This window comes from Astatotilapia calliptera, chromosome 6 (assembly GCF_964374335.1).
Source record: "Astatotilapia calliptera chromosome 6, fAstCal68.1, whole genome shotgun sequence".
NCBI classification, from domain to species: domain Eukaryota; kingdom Metazoa; phylum Chordata; class Actinopteri; order Cichliformes; family Cichlidae; genus Astatotilapia; species Astatotilapia calliptera.
Window position 1 is genome coordinate 21,087,401 of NC_137427.1, and position 27,806 is coordinate 21,115,206.

General features: G+C 42.6%; 3 protein-coding genes across 4 annotated transcripts; 2 read left to right on the forward strand and 1 right to left on the reverse strand.

Moving 5' to 3' along the window:
- The first annotated feature begins 453 nt into the window (after positions 1-453).
- On the forward strand, positions 454-9,505 carry zfp91 (ZFP91 zinc finger protein, atypical E3 ubiquitin ligase). 2 transcript variants are annotated; one of them, XM_026171044.2, is made up of 13 exons: positions 454-594; positions 815-1,275; positions 1,598-1,635; positions 1,829-1,945; positions 2,301-2,340; positions 3,204-3,314; positions 3,404-3,496; positions 3,585-3,770; positions 5,023-5,073; positions 5,180-5,258; positions 5,333-5,447; positions 7,413-7,512; positions 7,602-9,505. In XM_026171044.2, exons 2-13 carry the CDS (start codon positions 878-880, stop codon positions 8,596-8,598), a joined length of 2,325 nt encoding a protein of 774 aa, XP_026026829.2. In that variant the 5' UTR covers positions 454-594; positions 815-877; the 3' UTR covers positions 8,599-9,505. The 2 variants fall into 2 exon arrangements, with proteins under 2 accessions (XP_026026829.2, XP_026026830.2); XM_026171045.2 differs by having other exon boundaries at positions 538-1,275; positions 3,407-3,496.
- Positions 9,102-10,748, reverse strand: LOC113024186 (uncharacterized). Its single transcript, XM_026171046.2, has 2 exons — positions 10,465-10,748; positions 9,102-10,372 (listed from the first exon to the last, which is right to left on the reverse strand). Exons 1-2 carry the CDS (start codon positions 10,545-10,547, stop codon positions 9,733-9,735), a joined length of 723 nt encoding a protein of 240 aa, XP_026026831.2. The 5' UTR covers positions 10,548-10,748; the 3' UTR covers positions 9,102-9,732.
- A 1,515-nt stretch (positions 10,749-12,263) lies between these two features.
- On the forward strand, positions 12,264-17,085 carry cntf (ciliary neurotrophic factor). Its single transcript, XM_026171047.2, has 3 exons — positions 12,264-12,678; positions 15,879-16,187; positions 16,270-17,085. The coding sequence occupies exons 1-3, from the start codon at positions 12,559-12,561 to the stop codon at positions 16,441-16,443; spliced, it is 603 nt and encodes a 200-aa protein (XP_026026832.2). The 5' UTR covers positions 12,264-12,558; the 3' UTR covers positions 16,444-17,085.
- Positions 17,086-27,806: the final 10,721 nt, after the last annotated feature.

The window sequence follows — 27,806 nt, forward strand, 5'->3', positions numbered from 1 at the left end:
AGATTATTGTGGACATTAGCAATGAAGAAAACAAAGAAACATTATACACAAATATAAATAAATTGTAATAATTTAGCTCAAACAGGCAATTTATTACTTAATTGAGAATGTTACACAAAATACCCCAGGCTAGGCCTATTTCAAATTGTATTGTCATTTTAGGTGGAAGGACGGGAATAAATATTATGCCAATTTTCTATTAATTTTATAGTATGTGTCGTTTCAAATTAATTATGTCTTATACTTATGTCAATATTTAAGCCAAAACCGATAAAAATCGCGTCAAAAAAAAAAAGGAGCACACTTAAATAGCATCCAAACTGCGTTTATTTTCTTTTTACTACAGTTCCCAGGATGCAGTGGCAGCCTACGTCCTCACGCTGCTGTCGCGCGGCTGCTGCGGCTGCTTTCGCAGATTTGTAAACACAGCAGTTACGCTCAGTTGATCTGTAACGGGCGGTTAGGCCCATCCAGATGGTTGTGGCAGCTGCTGAAAAGCGCTGCCGCTCTTGAACGTAGCCTCGGTTTATATTTGGCTTAAAGGAGACGCAACAAAGCGCACAAAATGGTTGTGCTCAAGGCCCGGGCGAATAAGTAGGTTTACTATAGCTTTAAGAAGAAGAAAATAGTGTCTGCTTCTTTAAAATTATATTGGTTTATTGCTGAATAGATAATTAAGAAAACTTTGTAGTTTCTAATCAATATATATATGTATTTAATTTGCGACGAAACCAACTGAAAATGCACTACTGTTGGATAAAGGCCGCCTGCAATCAAAACGGCTTTAAAGCAGATGTGGTCCGTTTTTCCTCAGTTTGCAAGTAAACCTGCCTGACTTTAAGTGGAATCTGAGGTGGTCCTAAGTGTCCTCACGGTGATGGAACCAGCCGGTGACCGAACCGGGAATGTAAATAAAGGTGAAGATCCGACGGAGGACAAGGCCGCAGAAGAGACCCCGGGCACCAGTACAGCTGGTACGCCACGGAGGGCGCTGAGGGACCGGGGAGCGGGCCGCCCTAGGTCTGGCGTCACCGCTTCTGTAGCGGACGTTAACGGCGGTACGTCGAGCCCGCAGACTTCGGGACGGGTTTTAAGAGATAGGTCAACGAGGGCAGTACCAGCCTGGCTGAAAGACACCAAAAGCAGCGACGACGACGAGGACGAACCTAGCTCGGACGCCGGTGCGACCAAGCGGAGGAAAGTTTCCAACTCCAGGCGGAAGAAAAATTCAGATACTGCAGGTTCGGCTGAGGGATACAGCCTTCAAGGCACAGAGTACGTTTTTGTTTTTTCTTTGTTTGTTTCTTTAACGAGTATCCCTATTTCAACTTGGCCACCACATTTGATTATAAGGAGCCCGCCTTACTTGCACATTGTGTCGGTGAAGTCGGTTCCTGTCAAAAGCACGCCTTCATCGTGGCTCGTCCCCTTTCTGCTGTCTGTATGGGAAGGGTGGAGTAAAACTTACCTGATTTTAAAGGGGGCTATATTTTACAAAGTGCTACAACACAGAAATGCATTATCTTGTTAAACATGTTGATGTTGTGGTGCTGTGCAGGAAAATGCGTCAAGTCAATGTTTTTCCTTCTTTCTGCAGACAAGAGGACGCCAAGAAACCTGCCACAGATGCCCAAGGTAATCAACTGCATAAAAGCCGCTTTATATCCTCCTTGTTCACTTTACATTTAAGTATAAGCACATGCTATTTACCTGTAGTTATGTCTTTGATTCAGATAGCGCTGATGTGTTCACTAATGTCAGGCCCGTGTCACACTTTATGACACTTTTCTACACTCTCACTGCATGCTACTGCTCTCTCTCACTCCAGCCCTTCCCTCCAGACGCCCCTCAGCCCAGACTCATGCCAAGACCCCATCTGGCAGGGCTGTCCACAGCTCTGCCAAGCCCATGTGTAAGACTGAACCTGGAATGGAGAATCCAGCTGGTGAGCAACCTGTTGACAGTGAGCTGCTCTGCTTTAGCGTGGGGGCCTTTTTAACTCGGAGACCAAATCATGCAGACACACAAGAACCAAAAACATCTGGGCAATCGCTGTTTGTTTTGTATAGAACTTGCAAAAACATCTGGGAACATGTATCTCTGGTTATTGATTCCTTGTGGGGGGAAACATCTGGATTCTGTCGTTTCTGGCTCATTATAATGCTTCCAAATAATTGATCTAGAATGCAATTTTTTTTTTTTTTTTTTTTTTTTGCAGTTAAATTACTGTTTTATAAATGTTGTTTGTATGACGTTGCTAGTGGCTGAAAGCGCTTTTGGTGTCTCTCTCTGTCATGCAGCTGTGGAAGGAGCTGTAGATGATAAAGACAAGTATGAAATGTAAGTATACTTTTGGTGACCCACGATGTGATTCTTGCAGGCTTTAATGGCTTAATTTTGGCCACTTCCTCTTAATACTGCCTTCTTGCTCCCTGGAAGTCCTGTTCTGACCACTTAATTGTGGGCTTAAAACTTGAGCAGAGAGTAAACTGTGAAATTCAGTGACAAGCTGAACTGTCTTTCATATCAAGGAAAATCACTAATGATAAAAGCGGAGTGTCTGGCTCCAAACCAAATGACAGTCTTCAGAGGAAGAGCCTGCAGTGAAGGGGCAACCTTTGAACATTTGGGAGGCTGTGCACTTTGAAGTGACCACCTGGGGTCATATTGTCAAATTATAGTTGCACTGTAACTCCTTGTCCTGTCAGAGAGAGAATAAAGAAGCCAAACTGTGACCACACCACATCTTGCTCCCTGTTACTTTGTCCTCTTCCTCCAGAATTAAACTGAGGTTGAATGGGTCCAGCTCTCAGTGCAGGTGTGCAAGTCATCAGAAAGGGACTTCCACGGAGAACAGGTTGAAAGGGCGAATTAGCTTTCCATGGGTCATGAATTACTGTGTAGAATAGCGTTTGTATCTGAGTTTTTAAAAAGTCACATTTATTGCTCGTATCTCGTTGTGCACATGATCTCAGGTTCTTTATGTAGGAAAATATGTTTTTCTAATGATTATGTTGTTTTGCTACTGGTACCTTTGCAGTCTGAGGCTAAGTATAAAAGCAGCAACAGAAGAAATCAGCCTGACACGCCGTATTTACTCAGCTTGACTCTGGGTTTGTTCCCTCAGTTTAAAATGTATGTAAAAAAAAAAAAAGAGTCAAATGTGTAACTAAGGAGAGTTTGGTCTGTGTTTTTAATTACAGTGAAAAGAAAGAGGAGGAAAACACCGGCGCTGCTGAACCAGGCTTGGATGATGAAGATCCTTCTTTTCAGGATGACCCAGACAATCTCAACTACCAGCCACAGAGTCAGAGGTGCGCTTATGTCAAATGCATCATTTGACCCAGTGCAGAACGTTTTTAGAAAAAAAAAAACAGTTTGCAATTTATTGTTCCGCTTTCAGCAGTGTAGAAGAAGAAGAGGTCCTTAGCAGCGAGGAAGATGTTCCCTTTAGAGACGACTTAAATGATCAAAGCTACGACCCGAAGGTTGAAAGGTTTGTGGTTTTGTATGAGAGGGATTGGGTTGTTCATATGTAATTACTGTTTTTTGATTGGAATTTTTTCTCCTGTTTTATTTTTTAGGGATGCTCCTAAACCAAAGCGCAGAGTTCCTCCTAGACCCAAGGAGAAGAAAGAAAAGGAGAAACCACTGAAGAAAGAGAAGGAGGTTGCTGAGATAAAAGTGGAAGGTTCAGACAATGTAGAGAGCATGCAGGAGGAAGTAAAGCTTGAAGAGGAAGTAGTGGAAGATCCGGATGGACCCAGGAAGTAAGTGCAGTACCAGACTGTGAGTGCCATGAGCTGAAACCAGACAGAACTGCAAACGCATCTACACATCCTCCATTCCTAATCAGCTTTTGTTAACCAATCACTGAAGTCCAATTTATCCAATTAAACCCAACACTGTTTTAAGTTAATGCTAATGTGTAGCCATGGCAACATACTGGTTTTGCCAGACATGCTCATCTGTTTGTCATTGGAGGAGTTTTGGATTTTGGGTGCTAAAAACAAAGGAGCGCTCGCCTCATAGAATATCGCCATCATGGAGCACCGCTTGACATTAGCAGTAGTCGCTATTTTTTTATTTTTTTATTTTTTTTTTAAGTCCTCCTGCAGTGTTCATTGATCTGATGCTAGATGAATCTGTAAACTCATTCAAGTGGATGGATTCAAAGGTCTGGACTAAGGCAAGCTGCAGCATTTAGTATCCCAGAAAAAGGATTAGGTACATAGTGTAGAAATATGGTATGCCAACAATACCAGTGACAATATTGGAGAGAAACCCCCAACAATCAGATCAGGCAAATTCCTATGAGCAAGCACTTGGCAACACTGGGAAGAAAAAACTCCCATTTAACAGAAGGAAACTTCCAGCAGAACCAGGCTCAGGCAGAGGCAGCCATCTGCTGCTACTGAGGAGGGGGAGTATAGAGAGACAGGATCAAAACAAACTATGGCAGAGAGTAGGCAAAAAGTAATGACTTAGCACACAGGGAGAGCATCTGTTTACATTCTGAAAGAAGGGTAAACATGCTTCTCAAGCCCTTTTGACCCACAGTGCTTGGCGCAGTGCACAAGAAAGCATAGTCAAATGCTTTCAGTACTGATGCAACCATTTAAAAATTTCAGACTTTGTTTTTTTGTTTGCTTTGTTGCACTACAGCCTGAGTGATGACAAGGGTCAAAATACAAAGTGCAGTGATTTTCAAGTAGTGTGGTCCATTTGTATGCATACTGCATCAGCAAACAATACATGCTTTGTAAGTGCAGCTGCATTGTGTACTCAATATAGAACGAAAACATATGTGATTGGAAATGTCATCAATAAGACACGGAGTCATTCAGTCTGCCTGTTTTAAAATACTAACCAGCTGCTCCTCCTTCTAAATTTAACATGTGCTTATTTAAACGTACCTCACTTCACAATGGCTTTGTGTTCACATATAGCAGAGCATGGCTTTGATTTCCCGGTATACACAATTATGTCATTTTTTACATTTTTTTGTCTTGGCTGTGTTAGGAGAGGTCGGCGGAAAAAAGACGACAAAACCCCACGGCTGCCAAAGAGAAGGTGAAGTTGATGTCTGTGTTGGTGCTTCGTTATCTGAAATCAGTCATGAACTTTGTATAGACATAGATGGTTAAGTATAAGATAGTAACTGGCTTCGCTCACACAGGAAGAAGCCCCCAGTTCAGTATGTGCGCTGCGAAATGGAAGGATGTGGGACAGTGCTGGCTCATCCTCGCTACTTACAGGTTTGCCGCACACACACGCACACACACAAACACAAAGCAGCAGTAACTAATCTGTTCTTTGCTTTAAACTCCAGCACCATATAAAGTACCAGCACTTACTCAAGAAGAAGTATGTTTGTCCTCATCCTTCTTGTGGGAGGCTTTTCCGCCTACAGAAGCAGCTGCTGCGTCATGCAAAGCACCACACAGGTACGCATGTACATTTGTTTTCAGAGGTTTACATCCACTTATCATGGGCACGGGTGTCATTATAATTTTGGGCTTTTGATGATTTCTTTGAACTTTTTTCTATTTTTTTCCAGGGTGGAGTGATTGTACAGCATACAACTTTAATGACTTTAAAAAAACAAAAACTGACTGCGAAAGTTTGACTTTATTTTGGATTTTCTTTGATCCACACAGGTTAAAAAACAGGCTCAAATATAAGCATACACTGTGAGGGACCAAGCAGCCAAAGCAAAGAGGACACAGGCAAAAAAAATCTTCAAAAAGGGTTTTCTTTATTTTAACCCTCAAAAAGTCCAAAATTAACAAAATTCAAAACCATACTTAGCAGGCCCATAAAACAGGTCAACTAAATATAACTCTACAAAAAGTAATTTCCAGAAACTTAAACAAAACAAAGTGAGACACAACTTGACTCACAAACTGACCTAATTACAAAGACACATGAGGGTAGCTTTTATAATGATTTGGCCAAACCATTTGAACACAATAGGGGGGGGGAAACAAAAACACACACTAATATTAACTAAGCACAGAATAACCTAACTAAACCTAAAACACCCCTGCTCCTGGTAAGCCCATGGTTGGTCCTGCTGAGCAGGCATTTTGTCCCCAGAGTCCTCAGCCACGCCTTTTGCCCAGACAGGAAACAGCCACCGCCCAAACCCAGGTAACTCAAAGAAAGAGAAACATAATTAATATAACAAAACATTTTAGAAAAACCACACAATGTTACTATGTGCGCGCCTCATAATACCAGTGTTAGGTTTAACCAAATGATTAATGAATTATATTAATGAAGAAAACTGCAAAGAAAACTAATCGAGTGAAAAATGGACTAATTTACCCCTGTGTGGCTGATGCCATCACAACACTCAAATCTTTTAATAAGTGTTGCTGAAGGTTCTACAGTGTATTTCAACTTGACAAGTCCAAGGCCTATTATCGTTTCATTGGTTATTCTAATTGAGTACAACAGATATACTTTTTATGCTGGCAAGAGGGTGCCGCTGACCAAGAAAAGAAGCAGCCCCTGCTCCAAATTTGACACCTTGAAATGTGGCTGAAATTTGCAGCTGCCTACATGGGCAAGCCAAATGGCTTCAGGAGAAATGTTTTATAGTTAGACATTTGGAGGAGTGAAGTTGAGGCTTTGAAACCTGAGAATACTGTACCAACTGTCAAGCATGGTGGTGGTAGCAGCATGCTCTGTGGCTGTTTTGCTGTCAGTGGTACTGGTACGTTGCACAAAGTGGATGTAATAATGAAGGAGGACTACTGCCACATTCTTCCACTTTAAGTCATCAGCTAAACAGATGAAACTTGGACACAGTTGGGTGTTCCAACAGGACAATGATGTGAAACCCACATCAAAACTGGTTTTGGGATCGATAAAGCAGGCTAACATTAAGCTTCTGGAATGGTCTTCTCTAAGCCCCAACTTTAACCCAAATATTTGTGGACTAAACTGGGTCTGTACCAGGAAACCAGCTATTTAAATGACCTCTGCTAATTCTTCTAAGAAATATATCAAATAACCAGCTATTAGGCTTGTTGGTGGCTACCAAATGTGTTTAACTTGTTAAGGGACATTTAACAAAATGTTAGTCAGGGTGTATGTATATATTTGACCCTGTGTGAATTTGAGAAAATCCAAAATAAATTCAAACTTGTGCACCCAAGTCTTGTTTTTTTAAAGTAATTAAAGATGTGTGCTGTACAATCATTCCACCCTGGAAAAAGAACAGTTCAAGGAAAAATCATTAAAAAGCTCAAATTACCAGAATATTCATGTCCATGATGAGTGCATGTAAACGTCTGCTCATGATGGTATAAAACAATGCATTAGTTTCTGTGCTTATTTTTAGTTCTAATCAATGAAATTACATGGATAATCCATCTGTAATTGAGTCTTTTTTTGGGAACTAGACCAGAGGGACTACATCTGTGAGTTTTGTGCTCGCGCCTTCAAGAGTTCCCACAATCTGGCCGTGCACCGCATGATACACACTGGAGAAAAGCCCCTACAGTCAGTACTTCTCTGTTCACACGTTTTGTTTTCTCAGTTTATTTTCAGCTCAGTGGTTCATTAAATTTCTTGCTTCCTGGTGTGAATAGGTGTGAGATCTGTGGCTTCACTTGTCGCCAGAAGGCATCTCTCAACTGGCACATGAAGAAGCACGATGCTGATGCTACCTATCAGTTCTCCTGCTCTATTTGTGGAAAGAAGTTTGAGAAGAAGGACTGCGTGGTGGCACACAAGGCCAAGAGCCACCCGGAGGTGCTAATTGCTGAGGCGCTGGCAGCAAATGCCGGCGCTCTCATCACAACCCCTGCCTCTCTCTTGGAGCTCCCGGGAAATCCTGCGCAAGCAGAGGTCACTGGCTTGGATGCGAACCAAGTTGGGCAAGATGGCCAGGTGGACCAGCTGGGCCAGGATGGGCAGCATGTGCCTCAGGTCTCCCAGATGGGTCATGTGACCCAGCAGGTGAGTCACCAGGTGGTTTTGCTGGGACAAGATCAGAGCCTCCACACCATGCAGGTGCCTGTGACAATTGCTCTGTCCCCTATCGACCCCCCATCACCGGCCGAGAACCAGCAGCAGACCCAGCTCCAGCTTCAGATGCCCGTCCAGTTTGTGCAGACTGCCCAGCAGCCCCAGCAGCCCCAAATCCAACAGCTGACCCTCCATTCCAACTCAGTGGTGACCCAGCATCAACCGCAGCTCCAGCCTCTTCAGTCATACACTTCCCAGCAGCAGAGCCAGGGCCAGACACAAATCCTGCAGATGACCTTCCAGCCTGTCAGCCAGTCCCAGACCCACATCCAGCAGATCCCCATTCTAGCAGCCTCTCAGCAGCTCCAGCCTCTGCAGACAGCATCCCCGAGCCCTCCTCTAATGTCCACTTCGCAAACCCAGAGCCAGGTTCCCGTCTCCACCAGCGGGGACAGCTTTATGTTGGACAATCCAGTGCTCTCTTCCTCCTCTCCCTCAACCACCTCTCTTCAGCAGACAGAAGTGGTGGGGGAGGATGGTGTGATCTGGGAGCAGGCCGGGCAGGGGGAGGTCCTAGCTGATGGCACTGGGAGACACATGCAGCAGACCCTCATGTAAAACAAAAAGGATGCCAACAGAACGTAATCTAGAGGCAGTTTATGTTACCAGTGACCTGACATACTGTTTCACCACGTTTGAGGTAAATGTAGGCTCACTGGTATATTATGTAATGCTCACTCATCGTCACATTTGGTAGATTTTTAGACTTCGTATCAGGGAAAGATATGCGTTTGTATGTGTATGTTGTTGCCTTTGTACCTAACAGTCCTGTAACTAGCCACTTATGAGTGTGTGTGTGTGTGTGTGTGTATATATTGATGAGGTCTTGTTGCACAGCTGTTGCTATTATGCAATAACATAGCATACCTCTTAGTAATATACAGCACATCTAATGTGTAATGTGCAGCATCAAAGTTCCTACTGGAATAAATCGGTTTAATTTATATCATGAAACACATGAGAAAGTTATAAACTCCCTCAGTGTGTGTGTGTGTGTGTGTGTGTGTGTGTGTGTGTGTGTGTGTGTGTGTGTGTGGGGAAACACTCATTTATTGTCCAGCTTTCCTGTGACACTTTTTATTTAACAAGGTTAGAAATCAGCTAAATCTACAAAAAAAGACATTTCAAAACTTGGAAAAGACACCAAAATTTACAGATTGTGCATATTCCAGATTTTGTCTCTTTTTTTAATGACATTAGTGCAGCTTTGAAGGAAATGATAACCCCTATAGTTTAACTCTACAAGACTTTTAGGAGCTGAAATGTACCCTTGAACACTGCGACTCAAATGTAAGCCTATCAACAGCAAGCACTGATTTGTCAATAAGATTTGTTTAATGTAATTTGATAAGCAAAGCTATGTAGAAACTTTATGTGTCAGCGGCATCTCTCTGATCTCTCACATTAGATTTGTGTTAGAGCAAACAGTCCACTTAAAAGTTGTAAATAAACATCTTAACATTTATCCAAAGTGTTTTTTATTGAATGTGCTCTGAAAGCCCTCCAGTTTCCTCTTTTCAACAGGAGCAGCAGTCCAGTTGTTAGAGCCATTAGCAGTGTGGTTGGTGGTTCAAACCCCAACTCTTTGCATCAGAGTGTTTAAATTTTATTAGGCAGGCTCCTACTCTGTATGTGGGATATAAGTAGTATTGAATCAAAGTGTCTGGAAGACGTAATGTAACTAGAAGTGAGTCAGGACATATTGGCTCGCTCTCTGTTCCTTTGCATCGTATATTGCTTCATAGCTCTTTTAGGAGGAATCAAGCTGTCACTCAGTCCGACCCTCTTCTTCTTCACATGCTGCCCTTCTGGCTCTTCCTCCTTTGTTTCCCTCTGGGACCTTCCGCCAGATGAACCGCCTCCAGTTTCTGGTGTCTCTTCACTCTCAGGTGGATGACAGTCAGTGGAGATGACTGGCTTCTGGAGGTCACTGTCATGAGCAAATTTACATTTGATCCCAAACCTGCACCTTCCATCTTTCCTGTAGGACATGCATATCCTTTTACCTCCTATCTGGGAGGGTTTGGCCTGCATGGTGAGGGGGACGTGCTTCTGCAGGGCGCTGAGCTTCTGGTCTGCTTGAGCCTTAAATGGGTTGGCAAACACGCTGCTGTCAGATGACGCATTTAGCGCTGGAGAGGGCAGTTTTTTAGAGGTGATGGAGTCCAGTGAAGGAGTAGGCAGTTTGGAAGGGCGGGCTGCCGACGTAGGTGGTGGTGAGGGCTCTGGATCCTCGTCCTCTGCCTCCGATTCACTGGAAGCGGAACCAGACTCCAGCAAAAAGTTGCGGGTCTTTTTAAAAGGCGCTTCCTCTTCACAAGTTTTCCCACAGCTTCAAAACGACACAATAACAGAACGAAGAGATGTTATTATTATTCCAGGCTAGCCGAGTGGTGTTTGCGATACATTTTTATTTTTACTCACCCAGCTTTGCCACTGTTTACATCCTCTGCAGCGCCATCGCTGTCGGAGTCGGAGGACACTCCGTATCCAACCAGAGAGTTCATACCTGTAACCGGAGCTAGAGCTCTGCCTCCCGATTAAAAAGCGATAACGGTGTACCTGTGAATATAAGAGGCAAGAGAGTTGTCCATTTTCCTTCTTTAATAAACAAAACAAGGGAAATTGCTGTAAGGTTAGCTGCTGTCATTAGCCGTCGCTCAGCGTTCCCGTTTAGACTGCACTGCCACCTGCAGGACAGGAGTGGTACTGCAACTGTGACGCCACTAACCCACAAATGACAGTTGACCAACACAGATAAGCTGCTTCTTTTTCTTCTTCCAGCTGCTCTCTTTGGGGGTCGTCACAGCGGATCATCTGCTTTCATGTCACTCTGTTTCTGGCATGCTCCTCTATTACACCAGCCCTTTGTGGATTATCTTCTTTTCCTTTGCCTGCTAGGTCCATCTTCAGCACCATTTGTCCAATGTACTATCCCTCCTCTGCACATGTCCAAACCACTTCAGACTTTGCTCTATAACTTTATCTTCTAACTGCTGTCTCTCTTCACCTCTGCCTCCTGTCTTTTTGTCAGTGCCTCCGTCTCGAAATCATACATCATAGCAAGTATCACTACCATCTTGTAAACCTTCCCTTGCACTGTCACAAATCACCTAAAATCATTCTAAAATGTATCCTTTTTTTAATCACGTTAGAGTGGTTATCTTATTTTGTAATTCTCTCTTAGTTCCGTTTTTAAAGTGTATATACGCTTTTTATTGTTTATCATTCAGTGTTCATTGTTGACTACTTGCATTAAATGTGCTGTATAAATAATTTGGTTATCATTTTCTTTTTAGTAGTTAAAAATCCACTTGACTGTCCATTTTCATTTCATTTTCTTGTGGAGAATAATAACTGTAGTTACATTCCTCGCAAAACAAGGCACCAGTTTGAGAAAATGTCAATGTTAGGCCTATGCACACTTTGTTAGGTACACTTGTTTAACTAGGTTTCAACACCACTATCTAATCAGCCAATCACAAGGTAGCAACCCAGTCCATTTAGGCATTTTAGCACGGTCAAGAAAACCTGCTGAAGAGCATTAGAATGGAGGGGAAAAGGGTGATTTAAACTTTTAACGTGGTATGATTTTCGGTGTCAATCCGGCATTAGTAAGGCATACCTGATAAAGTGTCCATTCTATATAGAAAGTTAGATCCCAGGGCAGATCACACTTAAATCTTTAGCTGTGACCTGCCCTTTCTGTGGAAGTTCTCCTGAAAACTATTCCACTTATTTTTGCTCTTAGAATTTAATATTTAGGTTGTGGAAAAAATATTTTCTCTGATTTGTTTTTCCTTTAAAAATATGATTTGCTTTCTATGACTGCGCTAACAAAGACGACGCTATATTTCTTGCGTAATTAGGTAATCCTCCTGTTAGACACAAGTGATTACATCATTAAAGTTCCACCTGATGATGTGACGAGCCGGAAGTGGCCTAATTTGGAGTGAGCTCCTGTCCTCGAGCGCTGTGGTTAGGAGGTCAGTCTCCATAGCGATGATGGCAACTTCTAGTTTCAGCTGTTGATTTTTTTTTTTTTTTTTGGTCTCTTATTTGTTATCATTGGGGAACACACACACACACACACACACACTACTTAAATTTAGACTATCTCGGCTCGGTCACTACCAGTAAATCGGATAAGCTGCTCATGAATAAGTTGATGAGCTCCTCCTCACTCCTCTCCTCCGCCCCCGCTTGTCCAGTTAAATTCCTCCAGTCAGGCATCAAGTTCCCCGGGGAAAGGGCGGAGATTTGGCCTTAAACTCTGTAATACAAGTACCGAACTGTAAGCAGAGGAGGTCGGACAAACCGAAGTGGTTTTACGGAAACCTCAGACAAGACTGACTCTGTGGCTCTAATTAACGCAGCGCTGAGTGGGAGCTGATGGGCAGGCTGAAATGAGCCGGGAATCCGATGATATCGGGATGAAGCAGGCGTAACCGGGAGTATATTAGGGGCTGGTCTGCTCTGCTGCTACCACAAGTGAGCGCGTCTTCAAGTTGAGGTTCAATGGCAGGGAGGTCGACCAGAGGCATAAACGGCTCGAATGGGAGCAGAACCGCGCCGGCAAGGGCCGCTGCTCTAGCCGATCTGCTGCACTATGAGTGCTCCACCTTACTGGAACTCTTTGTGAGTATAAGAACTTATCCCCCCCCCCCCCCCCCCCCACACACACACACACACACACTGGCTGCAGCCTGCCAGCAGGTCACAGTTTGCTTTTAGAGTGAGCGAGAGAGAGAAAGTCTGAGGAAGAGTGTGTGCGTGACAGAGAGAAATGGGCCAAGGTTAAAAGGAAAATTAATAGATATTCTGTGTGTGTGTGTGTGTGTGTGTGTGTGTGTGTGTGTTTCCAAGGAGCTACACTGTCAAAGTGTGTGTATGTATGTATGTATGTAAGAGAGAGTACAAAAGGATGATGAAAGGGATGTGTGCAAGTGCAAGATAAGAAGGGGGAGAGAGAGAGAGAGAGAGAGAGAGAGAGAGAGAGAGAGAGAGAGAGAGAGAGAGAGTGTGAGTGAGTGTGTGTGTGTTTGAAATAGAAGGAAATTATGTCTAGGACAGCAGGGGGTAGGAATGCAGAGCAGAGAGGGGGTGAAGTGTTTGGAATGACATAGGTGGGTGTTTTTGGCACACAGTCATCAATGCTTGGGCACAAAGCCTTCATCTCTTTTCCACCAGCTTGCCTCACTTTGCCAAAAGGTGTGAGAGCGACTGTTTATTACAACTTCTTGGTTTCCTGCCAGTTTGCCTTATCCATCCTTCCTTTCATGTGGCCTTGCTAGGAGCAAGGGAGTGGCCGGGCACACTGCTTCACTTCCATCCATGTGACTCCCTTTATCACCAATATCCAAATTTACCCCCTTTTCTCCTTCCCCCCCCCCCTCACGGTTTGCAGGTTACCTTCCAGTGAACATGTTATGTACGAGTTGGACTTGTCTTAGCTTGTCACACAGAAATTTGTGTATATTCATCTGCATTTTTGTTTTATACCACACCTGGAAAGCACTGACACTGAAACAGATCTTCTTCCAAATCTTTGGCACGCAAGTGTCAGTGAATCAAATGCACACTATTGAAGATTATTTTTTATCGTGTTATTGTCTCCAGGCACGCTGCCCCACTCTTTTGCATACTGGGTGGGAAAACCCAGGTTTGCAACATCAATTTCCTCTTGAAAACCACTTAAGCCATTTCCAGAGCTTATCAGAACTCCTAATACTCCATAAGTGCACTGTTTCTGGCTTTGAAAACAATTCTTGGTGTATCCATAACTGCCTGACTCACGCCAGGAGTAAATATAAATTTCCTTTGCTGACTTTCGAAGCACACAGGCCACATTCAGGCCGCTGTGTCAGGCTAGTTCTGACTTGCAGGGTTACACATTAATGCCTCAGCAGAATGGCAGAAAGATTTTTCCAATTTTCTTTTCAAGGAGCCAAACCTTCTTGTAATTTTTTTATTTTTTTTTATTTTAAAGGCAGTCTTAAGCAGATAACTTGCATTGCATGTCTAGGCATTTTGTTACTACTAGCCTGTCACAAAAGGTGATTCCCAAAGAGCTATTGGCTGAACACTCGGTACATCTTTGCACAGCGTGCAGTGTATCCTCACAATTTGACTGGACAAGTGGGGGAGAAAAGAAGAGGTATCAGGCCTAAAAGACTGTCTACAGTAGATGAACAGTAACTGAAAGTCATGTCCTTATGAAATACAAAACAGCTCAGCAAAGACCTGGCGCAGGACCTGAGAGATGCACCTAGCTCTTCAGCTGATCCACGTGCCATTTGTCAAAGCCTCCTCTGAAATGTTCTCAATGGAAAATTATGCAAGAACTTGACTTAAAATTAGTGACAACAGGTCTCATGAAGTGATGAATCTGAATTTGAAATTTTTGGTAAAACTGTCAGTATTGTATTAAAGGTAATTGGGGAAAGGGGCACAACTCGGCCATTTGTGTGTTTTACAGATGGCCAAGTGTCTACAGCCATCTGCAAATCATGGTAGAGGCTCTGTTATGGTTCGGGGCCGCATATCAACCAGTGGTGTCGGAGATGTTGTCAAAGTCAATAGAATTATGAATGAAGAAAAGTAACAGCAGATTTTGATCCACTGTACCACAATACCTATGCTTTGTAGAAAGTGTCCAGTTGGCCTATTACAGCTTAACAATGATCCTAAACACACTGTCAATGCAGTAAAAGTATACCTGGATTAAAATACACACAGTGGGACACGATCAGTCATGGATTAGTCCGGACATCAACATCACTGAGGCAATGTGGGTCATCTTGACAGAGAGAAGAGAACAGAACAAACAGCAGCCAACATTGAAAGATGAGTTGGTTCTCCAGGCTTCTTGAAGGACATTCATTCTTAGACTACTTAAAAAAAAAAATCCATATTTAGTTTAGTGAATATTTAAATCACAGTTTCAATTCAGTTCAGTTTTATTTATATTGCATCAAATTGCAGGAACAGTTACCTCAAAGCATTTTACATTGTAAGGTAAAGACCCTACAACAATACAAAGGAAACAGAGAAAACTCCAACAATCATGTGACCCCCCCCCCCCCCCCCCCCCCCCCCCCCATGAGCAAGCACCTTAGCAACAGTGGAAAGGAAAAATTCCCTTTTAACAGGAAGGAAGCTAAAGCAGAACCAGGCTAAGGGAGGGGGTGGAGGATTCAGGGTATCTTGATCCAGCCTTAACTATAAGCTTTATAACAAAGGAAAGTTTTAAGCCTAATCTTAAAAGTGGGGAGGGTGTCCGTCTCCTGAATCCTAACTGGAAGCTGGTTCCACAGAAGACGGGCCTGAAAGCTGAAGGCTCTGCCTCCCATTCTACTTTCAAATACTCAGGAACCACAAAGAAGCCTGCAGTCTGAGAGTGAAGTGCTTTAATGGGGTGATACCATGTCAGTGAGATAATATGGGGCCTGATTATTCAAGACCTTGCCATTGCTTCTATGGTGCGTCTGTTATTTGAACCTTTTACTTGTTTACTTAGTAAGTCTTTACTGGAACTGGACTAAGTGAAAATTCCACTATAATGTGACAGCCTTTAGTAAATGATCCCAAGCAAATTCCTTTTGCATTAGGAGGAAGTCCCTGTTGCCTCATTGTCAGTGGTCCTCTGTAAAGGCCAAACTGCAGTTGAAAGTAATGTAATGACTTGCTGAAAACAGACCTCCACTTATACTACTTTCCAGTTTCCCCTTCTTCTATTTCTATCTCTCTCTCTCTGATTGATATTCTTTCAAAAAAAACCTCACTTTTGTTACAAAGTCTGACACGTTTGTCTTGCGTTTCTCTTTTTCTTTCCCAAGAGAAAGAAGGAGAACTTCACCGAGGATGTGACTGACCGTCGTCTGGTGTCTGTCCCTCCTCCTTCTTCCCAGCTGGATACCAGAGACAAACTCTGGCGCATCCACTCGGCGTTGCTACAATGCCAAAAGTTGCTAGAGAAAGCTGTTGCCAAAGAGGAGGAGGAGCTGGGTGGTGGGAAGAAGGGCAAGTATGAGAACAAGAGGAAGCTGGTGAAAGAAAGGTTGCCGCTGCTCATACTTAGCACTGGAGAACTCCTCAAAGCTGCTGAAGGCACGACTTCCCTGACTCCTAGTGTGGAGGGCTTGGAGGTAGGTCCTGAGGTGGTAAAGGTGAAAGTGTTGGACTGAAACTAAAGCATGGTTTACGGTTGTCTCCTCTTGTCATTGGCAGGTAAATGTCCCAACCGGTCTGCTTGACCTGAAGCTTTGGGTGTACCGGGTCTACAAAGAGGTCAACTACTGGAGCAAGACGGCTGCCAACACCTTGAAAGACCTGCCCTCGGTCATCGTCAAGGAAGGAGCAAGGACCACGCGGGCCAGGAACAGGAGAAGCACTCGGAGATGAGATGGAGATGTGGGAAGGGTCGATGAGGAAGGAAAAAGATTAGGGAGATAAATGGCGGAGATTGGTGAAGGTATTGAGAAGGTAGTTGCAGAGCAAGGGGTCCAGTCAACGTCAGGAACAAAGTAAAAGACGGGGAACAGAAATAGAAACAGCCAGCTGCAAGAGACCGATTACTACTGACAGGGAGATGAGAAAACTGGGTTACTGTTCATTCATATATGTATATGAATGAGAGAGAGGAAAACACCATGCTGTGACATTTATGGCAGAGTGTAGCACATCTCTATTCTTTCTTTCTTTCTTTCTTTCTTTCTTGCTTACATGTCTCCTTTGATACAACTGAAACGATTTCCTTTGGATGCCCTGCAGCACACGAAACATGTGATCAGCAATGGGCACATTTAATTTATATTAGCTGTAAACACTGGGGCTATCATAACATGCAGATCATTTCTTGGAGATGTTGAGTGCATGAAAGAAAAAATATGTTAGCAGCACCCTCTAGTGTTTACATAGTGCAACTGCTTGGAGTCCTCCTTTTCTTTCTTAATTTCCTCTGATGTTAAGTATCTTAATTTAATATTACGTTTGTGGGGTTTTTTTAGCACTTTATTAGCAATGAAATAAATCAGTCTAACCTCATCAATGACTCGGGCTCTAAAGCAGGAGTATAGCATAAATGTTCTATACTCCTAAAAGCCAAAAGTTTGCAAACTCGTGCTATAAAAAGAAACAAGGCCTTAAAACCATAATACAGATCATTTGAGGTGCAACTTTTATTTGTTTTAATGCAAAAGTAGCTGTTTTACATGATCTACATGCATCAGTTGTACTTTACAACAGGCACATGGCTCTTTATGACTGCGTCTGCAGTCACATACACAGTAACTGGTTAAATTGATCACGTATCAGATAGTATCAGAGTCAGAAGCGATGCCCAAATCCTACCTTACCTGTCTGCCTAACCTGGATGAGGCTGCTAATTAAATTAGCCGAAGACTCGGATTGTCTTTAAAGATGTATGAAGGCTCGGGGTAAGAAACAGAGAAGATAAAGTAAATGGGATCCTTTATAGGGAAGTCTTGCCTAGATAGGCACTTATCCATAATGATGTGGAGGATAAATTAGACAGAAAGGCTGATGGAAGAGTTTTAGCAGGTATTTTACAAAAGCACTCTTTTTATTCTAACGACAAGGGCACCATTTCTATTTCAACTTTTTATAAAGGTTTTCTTCGCTTGGCTCTGTGCTTGCTGTGTTTAGCATCTGTGGGCTGGTTAACTGACGGCAGGTGCACTGGGAGTAAACAAGACCGTGTGATGTTCGGGGCACCTCGACTGTTCACGGGCTTTTTTTCCAACTACATTTTTGCACCGGAAGGAGACCTAAATGCATTTGGTCATTTGAAATCTGATTAATTTCGGAGATGAAATGTTGGCCCTGAGAAAATGAGACTTACTCAACCTATTGGCTTCATCTGTTACCCGCACACCACACAGCACAAAATCATTCTGATTATCTGCTTTGGAGTTTCAGCAGTGTTTTTATGTGATTCACTGATAATGAAATATGGCTGCTGTGTACACTGTATGGGTTGGAGATGTAGTTTATGTTTCCTCTTGCTCATTACTCTGTCATTACTGCTGCTGGAGCTCACAAGGCTGACTTTTCTTTTCATTTATTCTCTTGTCTTCTGTTCTCAGTTCTTTAAATTTTAGAGGTTTGGTTTGAAGTAGACCAAGAGCTATTAGAGGTTAGAAGAGGTATATCAAATTTGGCCAAAAACTAAAGAACGGGATGTAATTTAAAAGTTAGAGTCCAGTTTAAATAACGCAGTCCTTGCGAATAATTCTTTATAATCCAGTATAAGAAACTGAGTAATTGCAAAAGCTGACTGCTGGCTTTTCACAGTGAAAGAAGGCTCTAGTTAAGGTTGGTGGCAATGACTGTGTGCCCTGTGCCTTGATATCTGAAAGGGAAATAGTCAGTTTAGGCAGCACATTTTAGAAAGTATTACACTGACTTCAAGATTCAATGGCTTCATATTTAAAACTTTTATTCTGTCTGTGCCGTTCCTAATAATCTGTCTGATATGGACTGACGTACCACTACATTTAGTCTTTCCTTTGCTAACATTTTCATGGAAAGCACCGTGGTTACATTCCTTGCACACCAATTATTTTGTTTTTGTGTATTCTTAAGATTGACTGATTTTCGGTTTTACACTTTTATCAGTGTTTGATCTTTACAAATACAGTTTGTCACACCACAAGGCGCTGTCTTTCTTCTTCTTTTTTTAACCTCTGGGGGAGACCAACTGAGCTACAGACAAATGGGTTAAAACACAAAGGGAGGATCGGGTTACCATCACGGCTTCATACACAGCAAACACACTGTAGCTATAGTGCATGCTGTAAAGATTGTAGTAATAAAGAATGTATGATTAATTCCAGAAAGTTGACTCTGTTCAGTTGCATAATGGTCAAAACAAGCACCGCTGTTTGAGTGGGGAGTCAAGGAGGCCGTTTCTATAAAACCATCCTGCAGGGAGCCATTCCCCGACTCTTTGTGAAGGGTTCACATGGACGCTGATCAGTGGTCATGAGAGTCTGTGTATGTGTCATGTAGTGGGACAGCTTTTAATCATTAATGCAGCTGTACTGTTTATGTGGTTGGAAGAAGTCACCTGGATGAGTGATGAAACGTTTTTTCACACTGAAAAACTTCCTGGGATTTCATTAGCTGGATTAATGCGCATGCATTTAAACAATGCATGAGCAACTTCCTTTATCTCTGATGGTCTATGAAATGAATTGATGTACCGTACTCATCACTTTCTTTAATGTTATTGACATTTACATTTCTGGTCAGCCAACAGCAGCTGGGAAACAAGTTAGTTTGAACACACTGCTTTAACACTGTAAACAGAAAGTGACATATTAAAGGATGATAGGGAGGGCTGTAGTTAAGGGATACTTTCTTCATCTTTTATTAATGATTCTTTTATTCCAAAATCCAGTGCTCTATCTTAGAGTGCTGCATATATTCACAGGCCTACTTTTTCAACTATTTAGAACATTTAAAAAAAAAAAATTTCTTGAAAAAAAAAAAGACCAGATTTCCAGATGCTAAGATTTTCCTGAGGATTGAACAGAATCGACTGGATTAGAAGTGAGTACATCGCAGGGTCAGTTTAGGTCGAGGGATAAGTTAAAGAAATAATCCAGGGATGTTTGGACATTGACAAAGGATGTTGAAGATGGAGTTACCAGGTAGGAGAAAACGAGGATGACCTTGAAAAATATTTAGTGAACAAGGAGTCGCAGAGGGTTGGCGTGACGGGAGAGGATGTTGGGGATATGGTGAGATAGAAGCAGATGATCCGCTGTGGCGACCCCTAAAAGGAGCAGGAAGAAGAAGAAGATGAGTATAAATTTGGTGCCACTTCTATCAGGTACTAACAGGAAACTTCACACAGGCGCACCAAAAGTGCATCAGAGATTATAGAGATTATTCTTTGACTCTCAGTTTCTCTTGGATGGTCTGGTCAGAATTTGGAGTAAACAACAACATGAAAGCATGCATCCATCCTGCCTCATATCAATGGTCCAGGCTGGTGGTCTATTATTGCTGACCACGTCTGTCCTTTTATGGACAGCGTGTACTCATCTTCTCATTGCTATTTCTACAGGATAACACACCCTGTCAGAAAGCTCAGATCATCTGGTTTCCTGAACATGACAGTGAGTTCACTGTATTCAAAAGGCCCCCACTGTCAGATCAGATCTCAATCAAATAGCAGCTTTGGTGGAACAGAAGGTTCTCGTTATTGATACGGAGCTGAAAAATCTGCAGAAATTGTGTGATGCTATCATGTTAACATGGACCAAAAACTCTGAGGACTCTGAATGTCCAGCATCTTGTTTAATCTATACTGTGACGAGTTAGGGTGGTTCTGAAGGCAAAAAGGGCATCCCGCCTGGTACTAGCAGGGTTTGATGAAATGGATGCTGACTGTACATCATCTAAACAGTAAGTCTCAATAAGCCCGAAGTGAAATCCCAGGGGAGGAACCATCTGACAGATGAGTCAAAGTTTGCCTCACCAGGTTTGTTACCATGATCTCTTTCAGGTTTGCACCAGTGTCTTACAAGTTTGCCAAAAGCAGCCTCCAGAAGTCTCTGCCGAGCCTTGTGCCTGAGTATGTCAAACATAACAACCCAGGATTATGTGTAAGAACACTATAATCTGGAGTTTGCCAGTGCTCGGTTAATTAGTGATTCTAAATTGGTCGTGCGTAAGCATGAACAGTTGCTTCTCAGTGTGTTAGCCCTGTATTGGACTGGCAGCCTTTCCAAGATGGTGTCACATGCTGTGGGCTCCAGCAACGCCCTCCCACAACCCTAACTGGATAGGTGGTCAGGAGTGTGGATGGATGGATGTCTTTTTTTCTTTTTACACTGAGTTTACATAGAATGAAATGATGCATAAAATACATTTTCCATACCATTTATTTCAATTTGAGCTACAGTAAACTCACATCATTTACACTATTTTATGTCTAAAAGGGGCTTTAAACAGCTTAATAGAAACCAGACCTCCTCACAGTGGGAGTTTGAATGAAAATTTACAGTACCAGTCGGACAACAGGAACTCTAATTTGACAAACTCAGTACTGTTTAGCTCCCAGTTAGGGCCGCCATGACTGCTTTACAGCAGTTGCATCATTTTGTTTATAGTTTGGTGTAAAAACTACATTTTTTTTTTAAGTTACTGATCGGATTTGTGAGGGTGTGTGTGTGGGCTGCAGTAAATTGATCTTGGCTAAAATTTCAGTTATTTCTTTTATTCGTGCTACTTAACAACAGATTGGTGCACAAATGTTGGTGATGAGCAGTGTGTGTGTGTGTGTGTGTGTGTGTGTGTGTGTGTGTGTGTGTGTGTGCAAGAAGACAACGAAGAAAATGTCTGCTATTTTGCATTTTGAATGTGAACATTATTAGCGAGATTTTCGGTGCGTGTGTGTGTCGATGTTTGACTGTGAGTTTGAGCAAAAGGGTGTGTTTTTGTTTATATGTGTTTATGCATATGTGCATGTGTGTGTATGTGTTCATCTGCTCGTTTGTGTGTGTGTGGTTGTTAGGGAAGGAGTGGCAGCCAGGATGCCTGTGGAAGGGGTGTGTGCGTGTGTGTGCGTGCGTGTGCGTGCGTGCGTGTGCGTGCGTGCGTGTGTGTGCATATGCATATGTGTGTGTGTGCAGAAAGCAAGGGAGAAAGTATGTGCCAGTGTTAGAGTATGTGTGTGTGTGTGTGTTAGTGTGTGTGCGTGTCTGTGTGTGTTAGAGTGTGTGTTAGAGTGTGTGTGTGTTACAGGGAGAGATAGAATGAGTCTGAGATAGGAAAATGTGTGTGTGTGTGTGTGTGTGTGTCTGTACTTGTGCGCATGTCTGTGTGTACTTGCACATCCGTGTGCATTTGGGTGTATGTGTGTCTGAGAGAGACAGTGTGATGAAAAAAGAGAAGAGGAGAGGGCAGGAGAGAGAGAGAGAGAGCAAGTGTGTGTGTGTGTGTGTGTGTGTGTGTGTGTGTGTGTGTGTGTGTGTGAGAGAGAGCAAGAGACACAGACAGGGAGACAGACAGAGAGACAGAGAGGGAGGGGAGAGACAGAATGTGTGTATGGGTGTGTGCTTGTGAATGTGTGTGCAGTAGTGTGTGTATGCCTGTGTGTGCAGTTGTGTATGTGTGTGTGGCTATGTGTGAGTGAGAGAAGCAGAGCAAGAGAGGGAATGTGTGTGTGTTTATGTGAGAGAGTGAGTGAGTGACTGAGTGAGTGAGTGAGCGAGTGAGTGAGTGTGGATATGTACGTGTGCGTGCATGTGTGTGTGTGTGTGTGTGTGTGTGTGTGTGTGTGTGTGTGTGACAGAAAGAATGGGGGAGGGGTGTATAAGGGAGACGTGTACATGTGTGTGTTTGTGTGAAAGGAAAGAGGGAATGTGTGTGTGTGTGTGTGTGTGTGTGTGTGTGTGTGTGTGTGTGTGTGTGTGTGTGTGAGAGTACGGCTGCGTAGGAGGGAATGTGCGTGCACTTGTGTGTGTTTGTGTGATTGTGTGTGTGCATGCTTGTGTGTGATGTGTGTGTGCATGTGTATGTGTGTGTGTCTGACAGAGACGGAGGGGGAGGGGTGTGTGCGGGGAGAGCTAGGAGCAAGCTCTGCAAATGGTGTTTGTGTGTCTGTGTGTGTCTGCATGTGAGTGTGTGTGTGTGTGTGTGTGTGTTACAGCAGCACAATATGTGCCTGTGCTGAATGAAAGGGAAATGAATGCAGTGTGTGCTGTGGAAGAGGGTGTGTGTCCTTTATTGGAGCTCTGTGTGTGTGTGTGTGTGTGTGTGTGTGTGTCTGTGTGTCTGTGTGTCTGTGTGTAGTTTATAAGGGCTGTATAACTGTGTGTTGCTGTACATGTGCACAGCTTGCACGTGGTTGTGAATGTTTGTCTTTAGTAAGGATTGTGTAGCTGTGTGTGTCAGCGTGAGTACATATGTGTGTGCTCGCATGTTTGTGTGTACGTGAACACACGCACACTTATTGGAGGTATTGGTGCGGGTGATGAAGTGTTCATGATAGTGTGCACACGCAAACAGAGCAGAATTACAATTAAACCCAACTCATTCAGCAGCTCCCAGATCTCCATACATTTCCTCTCACATCCTTCTTCTTCTTCTTATCTTATCTCAGCTCTGCATCATCTTCTAGCCTCTTGATGACTGTTAAATCCTCCCGTGTGTCTCAGGAATTATACTCTAACTGTGCGGGATCTTCATCACTGTCTGTAAATACTGGGAAGTGGCACTTTTCATTTTTTCTAGAACAAACTTTTATAGTAAGTCTGCTTTAAAAAAATGTTTTCATCAGTGTTCACCGGAGGTGCTCGTGCAGGTTAACAGGTGCAGAGGCGCAGCTGGCTTGTTTGTGTTAACTTCTCATATTTGTTAAATTTGTTTGTGATGTCAGCTTTGGTTCTGTACGGCAATTGTGGATAAGGGATCATGTATTATCAGCTGATTAGCCCACAGTGCCAACTCGTGGAGCACATACAGCCTAATTTCATCTCAACTAAAGCTATTGGCTAATAACATTTTATTTTTTTTGCGAAAAGACGTTTAACTACACACCCAATTCCTGACATGTCCACTCATCCATCCATCCATCCATCCATTCATCTTCTGCTGCTTATCCAAGTGAAAACACCTTAACTAGGAGGTGCATATGACATATCTTGATCAAACTCAGACTACCTTAACTGCCTCCTTTTGATGTGGAGTGGGAGCCCAGCCACCCTTTGGAGGAACCTCATTTCTGTTGCTTGTATCCATGAGCTCATGAGGATAGGTGAGAGTGGGAATGTAGACTGACTGGTAACACTGGATTTTTACTTCTGTGTTAAATCTACACTGTGGGTATGTTGACACTGTGATCCCTCCTGAAACCCTACACCTGAACTTCCCTAGAGATGCAACCGCATGTCGCCGATAAAGGCGGCGAGCGCAGTTGCTGAGCTTTTGCAGACATGTGACCATTAAAAACATGACATTAACTCATTTTGGGCCTCAGTCAGTCACGCAGGCCTGCAGACTGGTCAGCAACCCTCTTGCAACCACCTGTTGCTAGAAAAAACGTGTGTCCTCCAACTGTTTGGCAAAATGCTCCTTGTGATTGCTTTGGTTGTCAGCATGTTGCAGTTTAAATGAAAGTGATGGTGTTGTCTACAGCCCCTCACCAGCTACTCTCTGAGCTGTAGTGAAACTGTGAAAAGTGTGACACAAGCTGGGAATGGAAACCGTTTGCCTTTAAAGTAAAAGTTGCACTTTTTCAAACACATTAGCTGCAGCACTTGGACATAGTCCTTTCCATTTCCAATTGACGTTGCATTCATTTCAAAGTTTACTACCAGTCGGCTAAAAGTTAGCTAGTACTCGCAGACAAACATAAAAAAGGCAGTTGAAATCTGGTAGCAACCAATGCCAACACTAGGTGGTTTCTAATGCAGCACCTTTCAAACAATTTCCCCCCACCTCCATCAACCACTCCAACCAGCCAGGGAATACATGCTTCCCTAGCAGCCGGTGGTTGTATCACATCCAGTATGACCCCAGAAACCATACATTTTAAAATACCTCTTAATTTTCACACACTGTAAAGAAAGTAAATCGAAGAAACGGCGCAGCATGTTTCATTGGGCTTATCTATTCAAGGACATGAAGTATTTTATCCTGTAATTACAAAAAAAAAAAATATCTGTGAATTCACAGACAGTGTCTCTGTTCTTTACTGTGTAAAAAAGTTAAATTCTATTTTAAATATTGGGGGGAAAAGGAAACTAATACTAACAATAAAAAAAGATTTTGCTCTTACCTTCTTACTTTGTCATATGACAGGTCATGGATTAGGTCTTTGTGAAAAATAAGAGAGTAAAAGTGAGAAAAAAAGAGGTAAAGATCAGAAATTAGTCTTTGAAATTTTCACATTTTCTAAAGACATCAACTGGGCCAGATTGGACCGGTTGATGGGCTGGTTCAGGGCCACGGGCTTTGTGTTTGACACCCTTGCATTAGGCTTCTTGTTAAACAGCTGTAGCTGATGACAGTACCAACTATTTCAGATTAAATCATGCTTTTCAATAAACTATGCAAAGGGAAAATTCATTTTGAAATCATCAATTCCTGTACATTCCTTACATTTTTACTTCCCATATTTAATGCTTTTCCTTCCTTGTCCCTCGTCAGGTTCACATGTTCTCAATCAACTGAATTCGCTAATGTTAGCACCAGGCTAAGCGGTCACATGAAGGTGGTTTTGACCTTGATAAAGCAACCCAGGGTTCATCCACCTAGCTTCGAGCATGTTCAATAACGGGTGGTTTTGGCAGTATGTGGCCAGTCACTGGGAGCAACACATCTGATTTTAAATCCATCCGCCATTTTCTTAGAAAAACATGATGAGGTTACACACATAATACAGATTGAAAGCAACACAGCTGCTGCAAACAAACAAACCAATGGTATGAATGCCTGTAACAGGAAAAGCACTGTGCAGTAGTATAGTATTAAGAGTGCTATATGAATGTGTGAGTGCTTTAAGTGCTTTGCTCAGTAAGACTGCAAAAGAGCCGCTTTATTAATAAATTGCAAAAAATCTGAAGCTAACAAAGAGAGTTGTTGAAAACGCTAACTGTGCAAGTTAACAGAATATCAGTGCTCAGGAGAATTATTCCATTAAGTCAAATGTTTAGATGTGCTGTAGATGTTTCAGGTTTTGTTCTCTGAGCTGCAGTCTTGGCAGAGTGAGAGAAAAGAGGCTTATTCTACATGAAAACTTGATATAAACATGGATTTAGGATCATATATTAATGCTTATAGAACAATAAAAAGGTGGAACCCCCTGCTGCCTGCTCAATGAATCCGAGGGGCCCTCCAGAAATGATGATGCTATTTTCTGGAAAATTGCTTGTTTAGGAGGTGATGTCATACCTGTTGATCTCTAATCTCAAGCAATCTGCTCCAGAGTAGGTTAGGTCTACAGGGTAAGTTACCATGGTGATGTTTGGCATATGTAAGAAGTGAACAGCCTTTAGCTTTAACCCCAAGTTAAGAGTGAAGTTACATGGATATTCCCAAATCGTGCTCTATAAAACAGGAATCAACTTCCTTTTGTGTTTATACACAGTGCAAACATCCAGCCATTCCTTGTTTTTTTCCCAGTGATTTCCTACTGGAGGTTATGTCCCCAGTTCTGAGTTGATAATGTTTGTACTCTAATTTGATCTTTTTTTGTGCCTGAATTTTTGGCATGATTTTTGCTTATTCCCTGCCACAATGTGTTTGAACCTTGAACTATTACTGTAATAAATTGCCAGTGTGCTTGTACAACTTACAAACGGGCATTTTAAGTATTCAAAAATTAAGCTACTTGGCTCAGACCACTGGGGAATTTGTATGCAGGACTAACTTTTCCCCTCCTATTTAGCTAGGCTAACATGATATGTTTTCCACAAGAAAGGGGCGATATGGCAGTAATAGTGCCGACGCAGACCACATACAGTCAGCTCTATGATTGGCAAGAGACCCAAAACACCAACAACAAGGCAAAGAAGCAGACAAGCTCCCGTTCACACATGTAATATATTGAAGGGGGCTTATTAAGCGGATAAATTAAGTGATTAAAAACAATGCATCCCATGGCACAGGTGCACTCATAGAGGATATTATATTTGTATCATCAGCATGAAAGCCCATGTCGGTACGGAGTTTAATCAGTATTGATTATCTTTTAGATGCAAATATAATATTACTTAGCATGATGATGGATAGAAGGCCATAACCGCACCGTCTCCAGTAGCAACTGCTGCACTGTAACGTAACATCAGTTTAATAAACTCACAAATTAAAAACAAAAAACCTGTTACACAATCGACCATGTGGCTGAAACAGATTCAGAGATGACTGACCACTTTATTAGGTACACCTCTTCACCTGCACCTTAACGCAAAAATCTAAGTGTTTGTGTGTGTGCACATGGCAGCAGCTTAATGCATTTAGTCATGTAGAGATGGTCAAGACGACCTGCTGGACTGAGCATCAGAATGAGGCGGAGAGGTCATTTAAGTGGTGCCAGACGGGCTGGTCTGAGTATCTCAGAAACTGCTGATCCCCTGGGATTTTCCCACACAACCATCTCTTGGGTTTACAGAGAATGGTCTGAAAAAGAGAAAATATCCAGTGAGTGGCAGTCCTCTGGGTGATTTTATTTTTATTTATTTTTTGTCAGTGGTCAGAAGAGAATGGCCAGACTGCTTCAAGTTGATAGCATGGCAACAGTAATTCAATTAACCTCTCATGACAACCAAAATATCCTGAAGAATATCAGAGAATGCACTTCATATCAAACTTTGAAGATGATGTTCTACAGCAGCAGAAGATCACACCAGGTGCAACTCTTGTCAACATTTCTGTTTTACTGTAGGGCCTTTATCTTACAATATAAAGCACCTTAAGGGGAGCTAAATTGAACTGAATTAAGAACAGGAAACTGAGGCTACAATTCACACGAAAAAATCTATGAGGAATGTTTCCAGTACCTTGTTAAACACTATCATGAATTCTTCAAGTGTCCATTTATTTGTTAAGAAAGTTGATTCGTGTCATGCCATATTTAGTCATATTTTTCATACTGTGTTGCATACTCACTGTCACACTTTACTTTAGCTTCTCTGTTGATTCAGTGATCTACGTTTTCTTTAACCTCCTAAGACCCGAACTCTTCCACGGCATGCATTTTTAATTTCTCTTTGATATTTGGGCATATTGGG